This window comes from Triplophysa dalaica, chromosome 7 (genome assembly GCF_015846415.1).
Source record: "Triplophysa dalaica isolate WHDGS20190420 chromosome 7, ASM1584641v1, whole genome shotgun sequence".
Lineage (NCBI taxonomy): Eukaryota > Metazoa > Chordata > Actinopteri > Cypriniformes > Nemacheilidae > Triplophysa > Triplophysa dalaica.
In genome coordinates, this window is record NC_079548.1 from 13,988,562 (window position 1) to 14,009,667 (window position 21,106).

The following is a 21,106-nucleotide window of genomic DNA, read 5'->3' on the forward strand; positions in this document are numbered from 1 at the left end:
GGAACTTGTTTTTTAAAGTGTTCAAGATCTTTATTTTGCTTAGTTTGTCCTGTTCAATTTAGTTAGTGCAAATAAAATAAAAAAATGAACATGAAAAATGTTGTCCCCAGTTCAAAAATGTGATAAAAGTGACCATTTTATTTAATCACATACTTATAAAAAGTTATACAAGAAAAACTGAAAATAATTTTGAAATGGTCTCTTTATTGTTTTTCTTAATAATTCCTGTAGTGTCCAAAATGTGACTCAGATGGACCCTATTTTTATTTACTATATGTTCTCCTATTCTCCTGTTTGTCACATTCCCCTTTTTTACTACATTTGGTCATTTTGCCCTCCTATTCATCCTCTCTTGCTATCAATAGGCACATACGAGGTGAGAGAAGGTCAGAGTCACTTTGTCCTGTCATCACATACATCCTCCATCTCAGATAAGGCTGAAAAGCATAGCACTCCTGCCATTACATACTTTTCTGGTGTGCCACTTGTTGGTAGCAGCTGAACACAGAAGACCGGCACTTAACATTACACACTACAAAAATTGTTCTGATAGGAGACCATCAGAGAACATAAAAACAGAGTGCAATAGATAAGTGATGGACTGTAGAGGATATCCCATGGTATAAAAGAGGTGCAAACTACACCTCTCATCTTTTTAAACAGTGATGTTATCTCTGAGTTCTGATGACTGTCTTTGGTTCCAGCACAATAAATGAATACTGATAGATCCTGACTGCTGAGCTGGCCTAGACTTTAGTCAAACCACAGAGAGGAGCAACAAGGGCACAGAAATATGAGCCTCCTGTGAATTCTAGACACTAATCCTTTTGGCCACTGCATATAGAAACATATGTCAGCAACAAGTGACAGTCTAAAACTGGAGCCATTATTGTAACTGTGCAAATATAGCTGGAAAATACTAAACGTTCATAAAATTGTTTCATAGTGATTGAGCACCACATGAGAGTTTAGAGAGCAAGAAGGAGGACAAAAACCAGATCACTCTCGTGCAATAACAGGAAAGCAGTTTTTTGAAAGGGAGACTAGAAACAAAGTCCCTTTGCTGCTCTGACACAAAGCATCTGCAATTTTGAGCAACACACTGAGACACAATTGCACACAGTCAGATGATAGATTTGTATTCATTATCATGGCAACAGAGCCCTGGCTTGACAGAGGGTGAGAGTGGCAAAGAGAAATTTCGACAGAGATGTGGGCAGGCCTGCGGGACTGTAACTTCTGTCTGTGCTGATGATGAACAGTCATTTGGTCATCCCCAGTCTGCACACGCACCAGAGACCTGCATCACAGCACAGCGCAGACGATCCATCGCAGGCACGCAGTCATAATTCATACCGCTGACAGCTTGCGGGGGTCATCTCAACATGCAGTGCTGCACATGAATACGGCACAAAGGAAACATTCATACCAATTTCTAAAGGAACACTATTATCATAAAGGAACATTATTGTTTAGATGTTGCTCTTTCTTAGCTCAGGCAGTTGTATATGTTTAATTTAATTAAAAAAATAGACAAATAAGAAAAAAAAATTGGACTTCAGCCATACAATTAATGTGGACAGTCTGTAGGAGAAACCATGCTGATTTTTTGTGCAATGTTCTGTTTTATATAGCAAACAGTAGATCTGAATTCTTGTTATTGTCAGGTTGCCTGACATGAAAACTTATTGAGAAAGACAAGGTTATTAAAAACATTTTTATCATCTCTTTCTCCTTCAACCGACTAAATTGAAAATAACGAGTAAATTATCTACTTTTCCATTCTCTACATATCAAAAATAAAAGCTGAATTTTTACACCACCTTTGCCTGTGATAGGTTACATAAGCTTTAAATCTCAGTTTCAGTAACACAAATGAACCAGTCTTGAAGAGCACCTGCAGGTGTTTACCTATAGACAATTATTCTCGAACAGGGCGTCTTCACAAACGCTTCTGTCAGGAGCTTCACTGTTTGCGCGTCACCATTCCCTATCATTACTGGGGAAATTAAAGCCTCTGTGGCATGCAGTGGGGGAGAAGGGCATGCATGCTGAAAAAGCAAGTACTCATCTCCTTGAAAGAAAATTACAGGTTTGTCAGTTTCTGTCTTGTTGAAAAAAGCATGTGAGCATTTAGGGTTTAGTTCTAAATACATTTTTACATCCAATGGCTATTGTGCGTTATAAGATGCATAGTGATCATGATAACAATGTGTTAGATCTTCAAAAAAAAGGTTTAATGGGGTAATACACAGCATCTGGATTTCTTATAAAGTACACCTTGAAACTTAGGCTAACTATGCAAAAAAAAAAAATTTAAAAGTAAGCCTGGAAAAGTCCTGGAAAAGTCTCCTGAGCCAACAATCAATTGTAATCGATTCAACTCCAAGTATTTACTCCAAGAATTGACTTAGGGATTAAACAAGAAGCACATTTCTTCTGTTTTGCTGTTATAAATCCAGGTTCATATCATGATCTTCTCTTTCTCATATCTGAAGAGAGAATATAATCAATCAATGAAGAAGACATTCATCTCCCTGTCACTGCATGGACTACACTGAAGTATTACACGACACCTCCAGCCGTCATAAAAATCAAGAGGCCGGTCTTAAGCAGCAGAGAATTTAGCCAACACTCCGCCAACCACAGTCTCTTTATGCTGGTTAAGTGCAGTCATTTCAGCCCTCAGGACTCAGTCTCCAACCCTAAAATGTCACAAACATTAGGGTTAAGATTAGAAGAGAAAATAAAGGTCACCAGTCAATAAAACTCTTTGTTAAACAACTATTTACTGTATAATTTACTAGGCTTTTCTTGTGACACGCAGGATGTCCAGGAACTCAAGGGATTTGTTACTGTGGCTTCTGTTTTTCTCTAAATGCAAAAGCTTCTGTATTATTTGATGACATCATAGTTTAATACGATCCGTTACATTAACAAAATGCCATTTACAGAGAAAAGCACCTGACTCCTTGATAAACGTGATGGGTCAGTTTTGATTTATAGTGCCAATAGATTAAACATTTCAAAAGACTGGAAGTGAATTAGCTATTGATCCTTTACTGGGCTGGGTCACACACTGCAGAACGTGATTTGTGAAGTGTGACGTTTTAGCTGGTTAAAGAAATTGAATTACAGTATCTTATTAAGGTTAATAAGCAAATGATGTAGATGACATCGCTCAGACTTTCTTCTTGCTTGCGTTCATTAAACACAGACTTCTTGATGCTTTGACATTAACTAACATAATTCATGTTCAATTTGTCTCGTATTTGCAAAACAGAAAACAGAGAGATTTTAAACAGGCTGCTTTCCAAACTAAACAGACTGAAGATATGGAGTAGGCCAAGCATTTCTACCTGACAGCCAAGATACCACCTGTTTGTCACGGTCAGCACACATATCCCACCCCACTTTCATCCTCTGATCCTCTCTCTCCCCTAGCTTTTGGCTGGGCATCTTGGAGCATCTGTGCCCGCCTAAGGCATCCGGTTGTTGTAGATGTGGGTCACGGCTCTGAATCCCGTGTGGTCTTATGGATCTAACATCCATAGTAACTTCAGCAACGCCAGATGCCAAGTGTTGCTGATGCATTGCTGTAGCACCATGCAAAGTAATGCAGTCAATAATGAAGGTCATAAGTCAAGTTAATGGTTTGTCTGGTTCACGGTCCTCCTTTTCCTTTCCACAGAATGAAATTAGACTCTGAAGCGGCGGCATCCAAGCGAGGAGATTTTGAGCTTTCCGGTTCCTTACCTCCACCTACTGGTTAGTGTCAAAAATGACATATATAGGCTACATGCATATGTGATGATACAAGCTAAGATCAAGTGTCTTCACCAAATGCAACAGCCCCCAATCTAGCCATCATTTTAAAGGCATCACCAAAAGCGAGATGTGACAGAACGGAGAGTGTGATGAGCCTGCAGTTGAAACGGTTTTTCACCCACTCATGCTGAGGAGCTTTGAGGGCCGAGGGCTGTTAAATGAGGAAAGAGATAATGAGAGAGAGGCAGCAGCATGGTAATCAGCAGGCCTCAATTTCCTCACTGATGCTCCAGATTAGCCCAGCTTCACAGGCTCCCCTAGGCCTTTTTATCTTCTTTCTCCCCTCAGAGAACACTTTGGATGAAAGGCAGAACATCCCCATCCGGTCTGCGCATGTTGAGGCTTTTACACCAAACTATGTTGATAATCAAGAGCATCTTTCGCTACTCAGTTCATTATCTTTCATCTGTTCCTCTCTGTTCCATTTGTCCTACTTTAAGCATTCAAATAGGCGTTTATACTATATGTCATATACCGCTTTCTTATCTTCGGTTAACATGGTTTTAACCTCTACATTTGGCAGAGTCTCATTCAAAGCAGATACAAATCTGGTCATTATCATTTGCATCCGGGAGTTCTTTGCTTTGAATAAAGATTGGGATCAGTTGCCAAGGATCTCACTACACAGTTTTATTAGTAGGCCTCCAGCCAAATAAAGATCCTGAACAGCATGAGGTAAAATGGCTGTTGATGGTGGAAATTTGAGCTTGATATATTATTTTTTGTTAGAATCTTCCATAATGCAGAAGCACTTTATTGTATACCATGCTTTGAGCTGTTATATTGCACTAAAAGGGATAGTTCACCCCAAGATTTCTTGCATAATCTGTTCAACCTCAAGCCATTCCAAATCTGTGTGACTTTCTTCTGCCAAACAGAAAAGAAGATATTTTGAAGAATGTTGGTTACCAAACAACTGTATTGACTTCCATTGTATGGACACTACTGAAACATATCTTAAAAACATCTTCTTTTGTGTTTGACAGAAGAGTCATATGTAGGTTTTGAATGAGAATTAATAGATTATGAGAGGTTTTTATTTTTGGGTGAACCATCACCTCTGTATGTTTCTCTTTTTGTCATTATTTGCTAACATTTAATTCCTAAAATTAGCATTTCTTTCAATTGTAGACAATTGTAATTATAGAGAGCTTGAATTTATGTGTGAGAATCTGCTAGCAAAAATTGATGGTTTGATATTACAATGATTGTGAACAAACGCCTTAAGCTTTCTGCACATCAGGATTGTTTTTCAAATTGGACGCACTCTTGGAATTCTAAAAGAAATGCATATAAGAAGTTTCCAAATTTCACTGAGTGCTCATTTAGTTCCAGCTATCAAAATGAAATACTAGATCCACCTTGTGGCCTATTTTGTAACTGCTATAAGCATTCTACAGGGATGAAATGTACAGTCTGCTGATCTTTTTCTCTCTGTAAAGATGTACTGATTATGGGTAATTATCACTTTCAGTCTGTTTCATAACAATTTGGCACAGGCCCTGCAATCTCATTAGACCTGCATTAATGAATCCGCAAACCATAAGCTCTGAGTGGTGAAAAAGAGTCAATATTTAGCATTTTATTCAATTTTGTGTGATGATGTGGTGAAAAGCATAGCAACCTTGAGAGGCCTGGAAATTATTTTGATCATACTGAATGCTGTAATTAGTCTGTGCTCCAAGTCTTAAGCCCAATTAAACACAAACTGCGGCACTTTTGATCTAGGTTTTTCAAAAAGGTTGTCTGTGTATTTTAGATTAATGGATGACAGTAAATTGTCTGTATAATTAAGCATATTAGGTCGTTGTATTAAATAGACAGGTAAACAGGTATCTCATGAACACACTTACCCTGCAATAAACTTGCTACATAATAAAACATATGAATATTAACATAACGTTTGTCGTGATTGGTTCCCCATTTATAGTGTGTGTGAAGATGTTCCACCCATAACACATATCAGCCTCAGTGCACGTGTATTCATAAACTTTGGCTTAAGCAATAAACAGTTACAATGGTGTCACCTTCGCTTTATCAGTTAAACACATGCGGATTGATCAAAGTGTAACAGAGGTCTGCTAGTGCATTTGTGATAATCTTTATTGGAGATTGCAAATTTTTACCTACTATGTCGAGGGAAATGACACCGGACCGAATTGCGTCAGACCGGTTATATTAATTAACACCAATAATAGAAGCGTTAGTTTTGCCTTTTTACATGGGATCCGAGTTGGATAATAAAACAAGTAGATTGACCAGGAGACATTTGCATGCAAAATACGTTTCATAGAAGTGTTTAAGAGGTAAGTGCACACACACAATCTTAGTGTATTACAGAGCTTTCATAGCCGATGTTAAAGTCATGGAAGCTGTTATTTGACCGATAAATATGAATGTGAAAGTAGTTTAGCGCGTAGCTCAGTCAAATGTTTACGATCTCTGATAACGGAAACTACTCCAGCGGCTCTTCCTAATCTCTAAGTAAGACCTCGTTCATTTTTTTATGTATTCCTTTGGGCGGAGGGTATTAAAAGCACTCGGAATAGTGACATCATGTACCCAGGAAGTTGCAGCATGTAGTCCGATCCATCCATTCTCTGTAGTCTTTGAAAAGCGAATTCTGTTAAAGACAATATCTCGCTTGGCACTGAACTTTTGAGCTTAATTTTGCAGGTATTATTTATGCTCTAACCGCAACATTACACACTAACTAAAAGCTGAAATGGGATTGCGGGGAACGTGCTCTCTAACAAATGCATATTATGCACATTTATTAACTGGGCCTAGACCATTAGGTCTTTGATAAACAGAGAGTGAATTGACAGTAACATTGTATAACTGTAATGAGATTCATAAATTGATCAAGAAGGCAAAGAAGGCTCAAGTGTTTGCTTAGTGTGTTTGCTTCTCTGCCTACAGGTGATATTCAATAAAGGTTATCCTAAAATAAAAAGACATCAAATTGGTGCCACAGATAGCCAGCTGCAAGGCACTTTGGGATCCCTGCATGGTAGATGTCTCTTCTGTCTGTTAATGGGCATAATTGTCTGGTCATGTAATGGTTCGCCACAGCTCAAATGGTGTTGCCATGACAAGCTAAAAGATAATACTGGAATACAGAATGAAGTCCCTCTGGTTTTGTGTGGGAGATGGAAGTGTGATTAGAAGAGAGTGAGTGAAATGATATTTCAGAAAACCACTGTGTAGGTTGTGCCAAGAGTGCCAGTCAAATGCGCTGGGTGGGCACAGCCTACCTCTGTGCTTACAACACCACAATCACCACAAAACAAACATTTGTAAATTAAAGAGTGTGTCTGACAAATACTCTGCACAAACATTTCCATTTTGTTCAGTAACACAGCACTGCCTCTTATGACTGATTCATTGTTACTGCCAAAGACTTCACTTGAGTTTTATGATGCTTTGACCATGAGGGGGCTGTGTGTTTTTGAGTTGGCTGAGAAATAGATTTACAGAGGTACACTTCAGGGAAAGACTATAACTCTGATATATCCGATAAGCGTATAGTATTGTAATGTAACAAATATGTCTGCCACATTAAATACAAAAATACCTAATCACTTTTATTGTCACATCAACATGTGTGGTGAGTGAAAGTCTTTGTGTACTCCATAACAAAGTAGAATGCAGTTGGATAGACAACTGTGTGACAAACAACTGTATCACTATAAGTGACAGTATGTAGTGCAGACAAAATTTGCACATTATACAAAGAAGACAATATGTAATTCACACATATGCACAGTATATACACAAGAAGATATACATATTAGATGTTATATATACACATTAAATATGGAGGAGTAGCCTGAATTTGTATGTATAATAGATCAACCACATAATGCACATAGTACAGACATAGGTAGGCACATTTGGTAACGGATGGTTATTGTATTATGTGCAATGCACGATGCATTATAGTCCATGAAACTGTAATGCATGGTAAAAAGAGCTTTGAATAAGTGTGTAATGTGTATAATATTAACACAAGCATGATAAAATAGAATTTCCTTTCACTCAGTGACAAGTATCTTTAGTGGGGCATCTTTGTCCTCACAACCAAATCCTTCACATCAGTCCCTCTAATCTTGCATTATCCCATAAGTACAACTGACTCAGGAGTTTCCATTCATATCGCAGCATCACACTAAAGAGGGTGTTCTGTTATTCTCACCACAGATCCTCAACCTTATTCAGCGAAGTGTGTGCAAACAGTGGTACTTTATTGTAATTTTGCAAAGGATATATTTGTTTATTTGAGAAAGTGATTTGAGTGAAGTCACTTAATTGCATGCAGTTGTCCTGTGATGCAGTTAAGCAGCCCACCCTTATAGAAAATGAACAATGGTTTTATTAAGTGCAGCAACCATGTTTTGGAGAGATTTAACAACATTTATATTTCCATCGTTTGGAAAATGATTACACTATACGGATATCGTCATAAACTATAACCACCAGTTTCTAGATGTACATTTATAAAATTCCAGCACCAGCCAAATTCACACTCTCTGCCTTGCCTGTTTATTATTCTGAACCACACTTCCATACCTGATATTATTTCGCATTGTGAGCCAATCGATGACATTGTAGGCGAGAAACATTTGGAAAACTCAGCTTCCCACCAGCTGTTGCGCTAAATCTGCACCTCACAGAGAAGCCGATTACATGAACACTCACACACTGTAACACAGATCACATACACTTACACTATATCTCTCCGCACACTACATTGCAGTGAAGTGCAGCATTGAGCGCAACGCATGATATGTGAACGCTTAGATGGGCTTTATATTTGAATGGAGCAGATACATAGATTATCCGAGTGACAGAGGTTAAATACCTCCTGGATTAACTCTGCTTTAATCGGAACAGACTACAGTAGCTCTACGGTGTGGTATGAATGTGAGCGGCTGTTAAACGCTACCTGTGAAATGATCGCTGTGTTCAAACCCCGACAGGTGAACTTGAATGCATTAGGTGCACATTTGAATGCGGCGGTTTTTGTTAAATTGTCTCACTTAAACAGCCGTGAAGTCAGACTTGCTGAAGAAGCGTTTGGAAAGGTTAGATGAAGCCTGCTATTTAAACAGATCTGCCTCGTTTGCCGCAACCTAAAATACAGAAGAAACAGCTTCCTATGGGCGAAGCGAGAGCTCGGTTCCCTTGCTGGACATGGGCTCGTTGTCAAGGTAACAGCGTGTCAGATCCCGAGCGGGAGAAACGATGGGCAGAACTGTTCGATCAACTGGATCTGAATAAAGACGGAAGGATCGATGTGAATGAACTGCGCACTGGATTAAACGCTTGGGGGATCGTGCGCAGTGAGGTAGACGAGGTAAATCTGTCATGTTACAGGATACATTGAACCAGACTAGCTTTAATTTAACATTTTACACGTTTGGTTTATACGAAGAAGAGCATTTTTTTTTCTTTAAGTAAGAGTGAAACACCGGAGCGTCTCTATACGAGAAGTGATCCTATATGTAGGCTAATTTATTTAAGAGTAAGACTTCTCTTACCACTTAATAAGTGCTTGTGTGCTGTTTTAGAAAGTGATCTCACAGGTGCAGTCATTTTCCCTAAAGAAAGTGCAGAAATAAAAATACACAACTTGGTAGTTTGGTGACTGCAATTTTAAAGATTGCAACAATGTACAACTGTATAGGCATGCAGTTGAATAGCAATTCATTTGTTATTTTGTCTGTTTTTTTTTACTTTTATTGCTTGGTGCTCTGTGATCTCTCTAATGTCAAAGGTTAGGGCAGGATTTGTTTGCATAGGGCTACCCAAATTTTGGCGACACAGTGGTCTGTTGAAGATCGTTGACCCAAAAATGACAATTCTGTCATGAATTTCTTACTCTCTAGTTTTTCCAAACCTGCATAAATATCTTTGTTCTGTTGAACACAGAAAAAGATATTTGGATGAATGCTTGTAACCAAACAGTTCTTGGACCCCACTGACTTTCATAGTAGGAAATATGACAATGGTCGTCAAAGTGCCCCAGAACTGTTTGCTGTCCTACATTCTTCAAAGTATTTCTTCTTTTGTGTTCAACAGAACAGAAAAAAAATATAAAGTTACTTTTCCTACTGTGGTAGTCAATGGGGTTCCAACAACATTTTGGTTATAAGCATTCTTCCAAATATCTTTCTATATGGAACAACTCATAAATCCTGACAGAATCTTTAATTTTGGGTGAACTGTCCCTTAAATCATGTTCTGTGAAGCGAACTCTCAGGGCCCTCTGTGATGACCTAAACTATGTTTTTTTGCTAACTTTTCGCTGCCATCGTGGCGGTTGTTCACCAGCAGTTTCGTAATGCAGAAGTTGGTTTGCCAGCCGCAGTAAAGCTTCATAAGAATAAGAATAAATGCAGAAAACGACATTCAAAACAGCATGTGGATGAACTTTGCTATCAAGTCTTGGAAAAAAATAGAAAAGCTGATAAACGTTGTCCAACTGGTGAATTTACTACGGTCAGCTCCATATTTTAGATCACTGAACCAGTTTAATATTAAGATTTATTATAATCATAGTTTATCTGGTGAATCTCTGTTTACCGTCTGATAGTGTAACCACCGGTTTTCTTTGCTGAGAGCGTTCTCATGAGGTGTCACTTTTTAAACTGGTGTTGTGTACGTTAATCTTAAAGGCTTTATGATCAGACTGGGAGTCAGCAAAAGTTTTTTTCTCGTGCAAAGAGGGCCAAGGCTCAAACGTCACGGTTCGCTACAAGATTAGATCTAGTTTACAACATGTTTCAATTCTAGCCGCCAGTCTTCCTACACACCAACAGCAAGTTTTTATCTATAAGCTTAGACCATAATTCACCCTCTCCTCATTTTGTGTGATATTTTATTTATTTTTCCTCACTTTATATTCCCCTTCCCAACCACCAGATTGTACGTGAGAGTGACACCAATCATGATGGCCAGCTGGACTTTAAGGAGTTCACGCAGTATCTTTGCAAGCACGAGAAGGAGCTGAGCCTCATGTTCTGCAGTCTGGATCGCAACAACGATGGTCTGCGTAAATGTTTTAGACACAACTACTCTCTTCATGCTTGTTTAACAACTGTCAGAAATGCCCTTGATGTCCTGCAGTGAATACACTCTTTATGTCATCAGGTCAGATAGATGTTGCAGAAATTCAGCTGTCATTGCGCAGCCTCGGAGTGAATGTATCCACCGAGCAGGCCTCCAGAATCCTGCAAAGGTTAGAAATCTTCAGCTTTTGACTCGCACTTAGTTTCAATGAGCACAGAAAGACTTCAGCTTTTATATTCATGTTTATGTGTAAGCATGGACAGAGACGGCACTATGACCATTGACTGGAATGAGTGGCGGGACCACTTCCTGTTTAACCCTCTGCACAACATGGAGGACATCGCTCACTACTGGAAACACTCTCTGGTTCACTTACAACCTTAAAAATATGCTCTTTTAGATGTAACTTTGTTGATATGTTTAGATATTTTAAAGTGCTTTGACGTAATGTATATGTCATAGATGTTGGACATCGGGGAACAGCTGACCGTGCCGGATGATTTCTCAGAGAAAGAGCGACGCTCAGGTGTGGTGTGGAGGCAGCTGATGGCCGGGGCAATGGCCGGTGCTGTATCCCGAACAGGAACAGCTCCCCTGGACCGCCTTAAAGTGTTCCTTCAGGTTAAATTTAATCTTGCATGAAAACGTTTCCATGTTCCTAGGAAATACAGTTTCTAAATCTTAAAATGTGGTTGGTCTATTGTTGTATTTTAAGAGGTACTCCTCAGAATGAACCAGATAAACCAAGAAAAAAGTAAACCATAAACCTATGGAACAGAATGTTATGACATAAATTAATTATTAATTTATGGTTAATCATCACATTTTTATAATATTTCTGTGAAGCCGTTTTGAAACTTTATATTCAGATATTTGAGTCTGTTAAAGAAGTGTGAGCTGAGTGGGTTTTTCCACAGGTTCATGGCTCTAGTGGGGTCAGTCTGTTTGGGGGTCTGCGTGGGATGGTGCAGGAAGGGGGACTGAGGTCCCTCTGGAGAGGAAACGGAATCAACGTTCTCAAAATTGCCCCCGAATCAGCTATCAAATTCATGGCTTATGAGCAGGTTAACGGATCAGGCCTAATGAGCTACATGGACTCTCTTAACATAATGTTAAATGCCTCCGCTCATTTTCTGTGCTTTAGAGCAAGTGTCAATTTTATTTTGTCTTGTGTAGATCAAATGCCTGATCAGAGGCATTAAGGGTGGCGGAGCCTTGAGGGTTCAAGAACGGTTCGTTGCCGGATCACTAGCGGGAGCTACAGCTCAGACCATCATCTACCCCATGGAGGTGAGAGAGCAGGCAGCCCATATAGACAGACAGGAAACCAGAGGATCATGTCACGGTGATGTTTTTCTTTGCTGTTTATCCTTCTTGTTAACTCATGTTCTTCTAAATGCTCACAACAAGCTGATTGTCTTTCTATTACTGGGAGGTCTCTTTTCTGGGGCTTCTGCTGTTTATTTAATGAGGCAGATCAGCATCACACATTGTGCGCCAAATCCTTCATTTATTTACACACCTTAAAGGAACAGGTTACCTTAAAATGTACTTTCTGTCATCATTTACTCACCGTCGAGTTGTTCCTAATCTGTGTACATTTCTTTGTTCTGATGAACACAGAGAAAGAGCTTTTAGGAAGAATGCTTGAATTACAATGGTAGTCAAAAGTTCCCCAGAACCGTTTGATTTCCTACCTTCTTCAAAATATCTTCTTTTGGGTTCAACAGAACAAAGATATTTATAAAGTGATTTTTCCTACTATTGTTGTCAATGGTGGCCAGAGTACTGTTTTGTTACAAGCATTCTTCCAAATATCTTTCTCTGTGTTCATCAGAACAAAGAAATGTATCCAGTAAATTATGACAGAATTTTATTTTTGGCTGAACTGTTCCCATAAAGGTGCAATAAACCATTTCAGAGAAACACAGTTGACATCTGTAGTGGATACATAAATGAACACACCCCTGTCTTCATTGGCTTTTTTTAATCTTTTATTAGGTGTTAAAGACTCGACTGACGCTCAGAAAGACAGGACAATACTCTGGAATGGCAGACTGTGCCAGGCAGATGCTGCGTAAGGAAGGAGTGCGTGCATTCTACAAAGGCTATGTGCCCAACACACTTGGCATTATCCCGTATGCTGGTATTGATCTGGCTGTCTATGAGGTATGGCCATGTGTGTGTTAAACATGATGTAGTTTTTGTGCGTGCACGCTGAACAATTCTAGGAATGTTTCGTTCTGTATTCACCACCATTTTTAATGGTTTGTAGATTTTATTTGGTTCTTTTCTTTCAGACTTTAAAGAACGCCTGGCTACAGCGGTACTGCATGGGCTCGGCTGACCCTGGAGTTCTAGTTCTGCTTGGATGTGGCACTGTGTCCAGCACTTGTGGACAGCTGGCTAGTTATCCTCTTGCTCTTATCCGCACACGCATGCAGGCCCAGGGTGAGCCAGATTTGTATGAAACATTATATGTATACAAGGAAGGCGGTGTTGAAAATGAAAAAGCATAACCTCTTCATTTCTTTATGGTAGCTTCGGCTGATGGCGCTCCTCAGTTGTCTATGGTTGGCCAGTTCAAGCATATTGTGTCCCATGAAGGCGTCCCAGGACTTTACAGAGGCATTGCCCCCAATTTCCTTAAAGTCATTCCTGCTGTTAGCATCTCTTATGTAGTTTATGAGCATATGATAAAATCCCTGGGAGTTCTGAGATCTTAAGATAAGACAGGATAAGAGTAAAATACCAAATCCTTAGGGTAACACAGAGGCCCATTGAGACTACAACAGGACAATGAATGACCTAAAAACCTATTCTACATTGTACACAGTCTTTTTATACTTTAATAATAAATGATTGTGCCGAGCCGTAGTCATTAATTTTAGAGGATGTGTGACTGGCAGATGAAGATCTCAGGTTTATGAAGAATTATTTCAACAAAACACACAGTTTCTTTGTTATTTTATTTTACATGGATTGTACTGTCATTGCTCTGATGATGTCTTGTGAGATCTAAAGCTAAGGAGTTCTTAAAAGCAATCCCATATTATCTGAAATTCTGACTTGAGAATGTTTGTGTTTTACTTCATGTCTTATCTCTATTTATGTTCAACAGGATCTACTAGATGTCCCTGTTTAATGACAGGGAATGGTGGGGAAATAGGATTACAGTATTTTGAAAAGTTAACCATTTATTAAAAATCCAGATCAACCAAAGTTCAACTCAGAAATTTAACCAAAATATTTTCAGAATGTATATTATCATGAATCATGGAATATCATGAAAAAGCGTCTTCTGTCCACCATTTACCGCAAATGGCATGAATGATACATTTTAAATTTCGAGAAGGATTTAAGGACGCATACTGTAAAGGTCAGTGAGAAGTATTGCTACAGTTTGGTGACTAAGGGATTTTCACTTTCTAAAATATATCTTAAATGTCTAAACCTTTGTCTAAACAGACTCATGGTTATGACGTTGTTGCTGCTTTGCTACCTTTCTACAAGTTTAGCCTTTCTGATATTTAATTACTCACTGTTAAGGTATAGTGTGAGATACTTTATTAGTGTTAGAAATAATAAAATGGTAGTGTTGTTGCCTTGAACAATTTAGCATTTTTTGGGCATGTATGGAAGAGATGTGTTGTGGGAATGTAAAGAAATTTGGCTCAAAATAATTCATAATTTATCTTTACAAAAAGGGCTCTTGACCCATATTGCATGTTTTCAATGGAATTTGCTTGTCAATTTGAAGATATTTTCTTTGGGACGCATTTTTTATATCTGAAATATGCAAAGCACTGTTAAATTTAAAGCTGACAATAATTTTGTGTTTTTCTAACATAAAACATCAATACATGAATGATGTGTTTCGTTACAAAAATATATATATCATTGTGTAATACATACAATTACTGGATGAGTTACAAGGGTGGGTCACTATTTATAATATGTTTCGCTGTGTAACGAAATGAAAAAGATTAATTCTGATAACATCAGATTTATATTAAAAAGCCTAATATATACCAGTGGTACTGGAGGTCCATCTACATAGAGAGATTACTAAATTAAAACCAGTAGATCAGATTCAAGTGGATTTAATTGGATCAATGCACAAGTGGGATTGAGTTCCATTCCATTTTCCAATACTACAAAGTCCCCTATTTGCACTTTTTAAACTTGTATAGTAGTCAACTAAGATGAAATAAGTGAGTATGGATGTTGCATCTAATTAACCCAAATGCATTTTTGTGTACACTATATTGAGTACAAATAGCCTACTGTTTGAATGTAGATGGTTGGGGAAATGTAAATCTCTAACTCTTAATAATCTTGAGATTGTACTATGCTTACTTTTAGAACTATAGTTTCTTGCTTGAATGCATTGCATTGAAAGTAGTGTGCCTTGACATGCTGTATTGACTTTCAAAGATGTGCATGCCCCTTTAAATGAGCCTGCCTCCATTGGCAATGATTGCGTCATGTAGGTTTATATGTGTGAATAAATTTATGTTCGAAATTATAAATGAAAAACTATTTTGTAAAAAATAATCTTGTGTGATGACTCTTTTTTCATCTGATCCTAATGTTCTCAAAACACTTAACTCACTTAACATTTATGGTTGTGATATAGCCTATTTTCTACATTTCTATCAGAATTATCTTAACATGTCACAAAAAAGACAACCCAGAATACAACTAAACATTTATAGTAATTGTATCTAGTATAATTATATAGTAATTAGTAGTACTGACAAATATACACTGTTATTTTTGACATCGTAGAGCACAAGCATTTTCTAGAAGTGTGCAGTGTGTCTCCTGTCCAGCTGGTGGCGCTGTTACAACACCCTCTGACGTCTCAGTGCTGAAAAAGGGAGCCGTCATTTCCCGATTACGCCATTTTATATCTGCTAATGCTTTCGCGGGTCTGTGTGTGCTGATTACGAAAATTCCAGTCAATAATTTAAATCATGGGCAGGAAAAAGAAGAAGCAGATGAAGCCCTGGTGTTGGTATCCTTTTTGAAAAGTGATCGAAGCGTTTTTCTCTGTCAACGGCTGTTTTTGTTCGGGATTATCTCACTTCCTGTTAACGGCTGGCTAATGTGTTGTTCGCATGTTTCTCTGCTACAAAGGCCGCGTTTCAAAACCTAGTGAACGGTCCATCTAGACAACGTTTTTGTACCAAAACGTATAAAACTCACCTGGTTTTTAGGTACAGACCGAGTATTTTATGTATTCAGTAAATTATGGTAGTTCGGTTGAACAGGTAGCGTTGGCTATTTATACAGATAAATTAACGAAGTAACCGTCTTTAATTCTTTAATCTTTTAACCGTATATTAATTGTATATTGCCTAAGTCTTGTTTTCAGGGTATGTATGATGTATTTTTGAGTATATTATCTTAACTGTAAATTCAGGTATTGCAACAGAGATTTTGACGATGAAAAGATTCTTATTCAACACCAGAAGGCCAAACACTTTAAATGCCACATATGTCACAAAAAATTATACACTGGTCCTGGTCTGGCCATCCACTGTATGCAGGTAGGATGATGTCATTATTTGTTGTGTCATATATACTTTTTTCACGTTGAGTTGGGTTAACATCAAGAGCTTTTATTTGCTAAAGGTTCACAAAGAAACCATCGACAGTGTCCCCAATGCCATACCGGGAAGAACTGACATAGAATTGGAGATTTATGGAATGGAGGGTATTCCAGAAAAAGACATGGAAGAGAGGAGGCGCGTGCTTGAACAGAAAACACAGGGTATCACGTTTAATTTGCTCTATTGCTGATCATCTTGAGGATTTATAAACCCAGCGTAACTAGATTTCCTTGCTTTTTGGAAACAGAAAATCAGAAGAGAAAGCAGAATCAGGATGACTCTGATGAAGATGATGACGATGATGAAGCTGGACCCTCCTTCCAACAGCCAGCAGCAACAGCGCAGCCTCAGGCTGCCTACACCCCGATGACCCAGCCGGGCATGGCCCCTGTCCCAGCCCCAGGGATGCCACCTAGAGGCTACTCAGGTGTGCTGTGTAACAGTTAGGTTTTACATTAAAACGTTTTATTCTGGTTAATCTAAATAATAAAGCTATGGGTCTGGTATATTTATTGCATGTATTATCGGTTGCTCCTACAGGAATGCCGCCAATGATGCCTGGTGTTCCTCCGATGATGCCAGGCATGCCCCCTGTAATGCCAGGGATGCATCCAGGGTAAGTGTTTAGAGAGTCTGTATATATTTATTTTCCCTTAGTTCCCCTGTATAATTTTTTTTTACATTTTATCAGTATGATGTCAATGGGTGGGATGATGCCACATGGGCATGGAATGCCCCCAATGATGCCAGGCATGCCCCCAGGTAGATGGACCTTTGTTTAATCGCACATTACTGTTTTGAGATGACAGTTTCATTAGTTATTAAAAATATATTTTTTTTCTCGTCAGGAATACCTCCTCCAATGGGCCATCACCCAGGCATGCCCCACATGGCTCAGGCCCCTCCAACCAGCATCAGGCCGGCAGTGCCTGCTGTTACTGTTCCCACACCACAGCCAGGTGTCTCCAAACCACTGTTCCCCAGTGCAGGACAGGTACCCTCATCTGCCCTATTTTCTTTTAGATATCTGTTTTCACATAGTTTATAGCTTATAATTGACCTTTTGGTTTCTAATGACATCACTTTTAAGGACTGTTTAGACTTCCATATAGAAGAAAAGACGATGTTTGTAAATAGATCAAAATTAGAGGGGATTTTTGTCATCAAGCATTAGATCCTCGAAGCGGTTTATTGTAACTGTATCATTAATGCTACTGACGTTGTTCTCGGGGCTTCAGGACTTCCACACTAAAGTTCAGGATTGTGTTCATGAAAGCTTTTGTGAACTGCAGTCCTGTCCAGAATCAAACAGCTGAGGTTCTTACTCTCTGCTCTTTCTCCACGCTGCAGATGGGGACTCGAGCTCCAAGCACAAGCTCAGCCTCCTCCAGTCTGGACACTTTGTCAGCATCCTCTAAACCACTGTCCCAAGTATGCAGCAGCTTGCTGAGCGATAGAAAATATTGATGGCATGCAACTGCAGACGTCAAGCTGCTACATTAGTATAATTGAACTGGCTGTAGAGAGGCTGCTGTAGTGTTTCAGAAGCGTAAAGAGAGAATGATTTAAATTGAATGCGATAGACTGCTTCATTTGTTTTGTCTAAAACCTTGTTTTCCTTACAAAATTTCGGACAATTTTGTTAAAATTGTAAGCATACAGTGGACCCACACGTTATTTGGACACTTGCATCACAAAGTTTGATGCAACATAAAGGGAAAGCTCACCCAAAAATGACTTGCCCTCTTTTCATTATGAATCTGTATGTGTCTTCAGAACACTAAGATATTTTTGAAAACGTTGGTAGCCAAACAACATTGTCCTTCATTAACTGTTATTGTATTTACACAAACCACAGAGACATTTATTAAAATATCATCTTTTGTGTTCCACAGAAGAAAGTCATATACAGGTTTTGAATCTCATGGGGGTCAGCAAATAACAGTTTTCTCCTTTGGGTGAACTATCCCTTTAATCTCTTAACCAGTGGATCTAATGAACTCTATGAAGTCTGTTCTCACATGATCATCCATCATAAGCTTGACAGCTAGAAAGTGTCCACATGCATTTATTTGTAAACCGTATAGTACTGTTATATACTAACAGATGTTTTCTGTGAAGTTTTGAAAAGTGTGATTGTGCCGTTTAGTGTGCAGTTGAGCTTTTAAAATTCTTTTTGGGCCACTGTATGCTTTACATTTAGCTCTTTTTGTTGCTGCTTTTACACCAATAGGTAGTTGAGCTCCAGTTAAAGGGATAGTTCATCCAAAAAAATCGGCAATCTACTCGCTTGTCATTTCAAACCACGTGTGCACCTGTTGTCAACCAAACACACGCATCAGTTTCACTCACCGCATGTCCAGCATATTTTAGCACTGGGACGGCTCCATATATCAGTTTCAAACGATCGCCAAATCCAGCGTTATATCCACCGTTTATATTACATTCATCACCCAAATGCAGTGAACAAACACCTGAACTTCAAGAATGTGCTCTCTCTCTCCTGCAAACAAGTGAACGTGACTTCTGCATGTGCTCCTTCTCCTGCTCTCCATGCTGCCGCAAGGGGGTGCGGTGTGCTTTTCCGGGAGAATTGTCCAATAAAGGACTTAAGAAAAATTGTTACAAAACAGTTTTGTATGTTGGAAAAAAACTTTCCGAAACCTGTACGATCGCTGAGGGAGAGCACAGAAATACTACGTAATACGCCCAACATGTTTTTTGACAAGTTGACCATGTTAAGCATGAGAAGACAGCACGTTTAACATTGTAAAGAAGTCAGAATGCATGAAACACTGTTGCACGTCCACTTTAACAACATTTTTCGAAATATCTTCTGTTCTGTGGAAGAGGGTCATACAGGTCTGAAATGACAAGAGGGTGAATAAATAATGACAGAATTTTTCATTTTTGGGTGACCTATCACTTTAACTGTATCTCTATGTGTCACAAAGAGTTGAATGTGGCTAATTCTCACCGTCATCCCTCTGCAGGTCCAGCAGTCTGTCGCCGGTGCAGCGACAAGCTCCTCCGCCCCTCCTTCTATTGCCCAAAAACCCACATTCCCAGCCTACACCCAGCCCCCCTCCTCTCCTGCTAACATCAGCAGCACTGTGGCCAAACCAGGCACCCCAGTCACAAGTAAGCCAGCCACCCTCACCACCACCAGTGCAACCAGTAAGTTGATCCACCCTGATGAAGATATATCACTGGTAAGTGTTTGCTTCTCAATAATTGTCTAGATTTGCAAGAATAACTTGGGCAGCTTTGGAACCGTACGTTTCCCAACAGAAAGCCCCCGCGTTTGTCTAATCCTCCCCCCGCTTTGCGTTTTGTGTTTGACAGGAGGAATTGCGGGCACAGCTGCCTCGCTACCAGTGTAAATTCCCAAACGCAGGACAGGCCCACGTGTCGTCCCCACCGGTTCCATCAATGGGAAGCGTGATGTCGCCTCAGCAGGGCATTCCTGCACAACAGTCGGGTGTTAGGCATCCCATGCAAGGTAAGAATATTTTGTCAGAAAATGAAACATTTTACTGTTTTGGTACGACTGATCGATTTCTGTCTTGTAGGGCCGTATGGGGCTCCACCCCAGGGAGTGTCTGGTTTTGTCCCGGGAGGGATGCCTCCCTACGGACAAGCTCCGCCCATGGTCCCTCCTTACCAAGCCGCTCCCCCTCGGCCCGCCATAGGCATGAGACCCCCGGTAATGTCGCCTGGGGGCCGATATTGAAGCGTCACCACTGGTCTTCATTAGGTTTGGCGATTCAACCATTTTACCATCTAGTGGCGTGCTTTTCAATCCAGATCAGTTGCTAAAAGCGTAACAGTTCTTGTGCAGTGAGGAGATGGATAAACTCTGTAACGCATGGGACATTGATTTTACTCAATTTTTTATTTGGAACTACCCTTGGTTGCAGATCATACAGTTTGGCTTTTTTCTCATGTTTTGTTTAGGTTTTTAGAAGTGAAGTGTAGTAAATATGGTTCGTATTAATTTGAAGCGGCTGGAGTTTCGTACAGCACCTTTATCAAGGCAAGTCACTGTAAATATACTACTGTGCTAAAAGTGTGAAGCCTTCGCAGCACCCATAGGTGCTGTTGGACTTCCGGTCCCCAGCTTTGCTTGGTGAGGGCTTCAGATAGATGTGACTGTTGGGTGTATTTTTGTATGTCTGCTCATCCACATTTACAGTGTTCTCTCTCTATAGGGCAAATAACGAAAAGAACTCTTGTGAATGCTTATCTGTATTGTTCCACAATGAATTGTAATAAACTGTATTGAAATCTAATGGCTGTTTTTTCGTGAGCAAGTGCAGGTCAACCCCGCAAGGTTTGTACTATAAATGATTTGCATGATGGCTGTTACTGTGCGTGTGAAATGAAAGCTGTGCGTTTACTGTAGTGTGTTCATGGGTGCCAGCTAAAGGAACATGAAATGTCCACGGCAACTTTTGAAGTTGCTGCCACCTGAGATCTTTTGTAATTAAATTAATTTAACAGGGTCATGTATGTGAATAATAATTTGATTCTTAATAGAATATTTAACGGTAAGTTAAATAACTAAGTTAATGGTAAACCTACTC

At 39.4% G+C, this 21,106-nt stretch overlaps 2 protein-coding genes across 4 annotated transcripts; both read left to right on the forward strand.

The window, feature by feature from the left end:
- Window positions 1–8,553: 8,553 nt before the first annotated feature.
- On the forward strand, window positions 8,554–15,359 carry slc25a23b (solute carrier family 25 member 23b). Its single transcript, XM_056751963.1, has 10 exons — window positions 8,554–9,187; window positions 10,756–10,879; window positions 10,984–11,071; window positions 11,157–11,268; window positions 11,365–11,523; window positions 11,820–11,966; window positions 12,079–12,192; window positions 12,904–13,071; window positions 13,203–13,353; window positions 13,444–15,359. Exons 1-10 carry the CDS (start codon window positions 8,990–8,992, stop codon window positions 13,626–13,628), a joined length of 1,446 nt encoding a protein of 481 aa, XP_056607941.1. The 5' UTR covers window positions 8,554–8,989; the 3' UTR covers window positions 13,629–15,359.
- Window positions 15,360–15,773: 414 nt separating this feature from the next.
- Window positions 15,774–20,812, forward strand: znf207a (zinc finger protein 207, a). 3 transcript variants are annotated; one of them, XM_056751964.1, is made up of 11 exons: window positions 15,774–15,922; window positions 16,331–16,457; window positions 16,543–16,681; window positions 16,768–16,962; window positions 17,061–17,136; window positions 17,212–17,282; window positions 17,369–17,514; window positions 17,871–17,951; window positions 19,514–19,732; window positions 19,866–20,022; window positions 20,093–20,812. In XM_056751964.1, exons 1-11 carry the CDS (start codon window positions 15,882–15,884, stop codon window positions 20,251–20,253), a joined length of 1,413 nt encoding a protein of 470 aa, XP_056607942.1. In that variant the 5' UTR covers window positions 15,774–15,881; the 3' UTR covers window positions 20,254–20,812. The 3 variants fall into 3 exon arrangements, with proteins under 3 accessions (XP_056607942.1, XP_056607943.1, XP_056607944.1); XM_056751965.1 differs by having other exon boundaries at window positions 16,768–16,947; XM_056751966.1 differs by lacking the exon at window positions 17,871–17,951 and having other exon boundaries at window positions 16,768–16,947.
- Window positions 20,813–21,106: the final 294 nt, after the last annotated feature.

Coding starts and splice junctions, on each gene's coding strand:
- slc25a23b (XM_056751963.1), top strand. CDS start 8,990: ATGGGCGAAGCGAGAGCTCGGTTCCCTTGCTGGACATGGGCTCGTTGT. Junction 10,880..10,983: donor TCTGGATCGCAACAACGATG/GTCTGCGTAAAT, acceptor TTATGTCATCAG/GTCAGATAGATGTTGCAGAA. Junction 13,072..13,202: donor TTGATCTGGCTGTCTATGAG/GTATGGCCATGT, acceptor CTTTTCTTTCAG/ACTTTAAAGAACGCCTGGCT.
- znf207a (XM_056751964.1), top strand. CDS start 15,882: ATGGGCAGGAAAAAGAAGAAGCAGATGAAGCCCTGGTGTTG. Junction 16,458..16,542: donor TGGCCATCCACTGTATGCAG/GTAGGATGATGT, acceptor TATTTGCTAAAG/GTTCACAAAGAAACCATCGA. Junction 17,515..17,870: donor TGTTCCCCAGTGCAGGACAG/GTACCCTCATCT, acceptor TCCACGCTGCAG/ATGGGGACTCGAGCTCCAAG.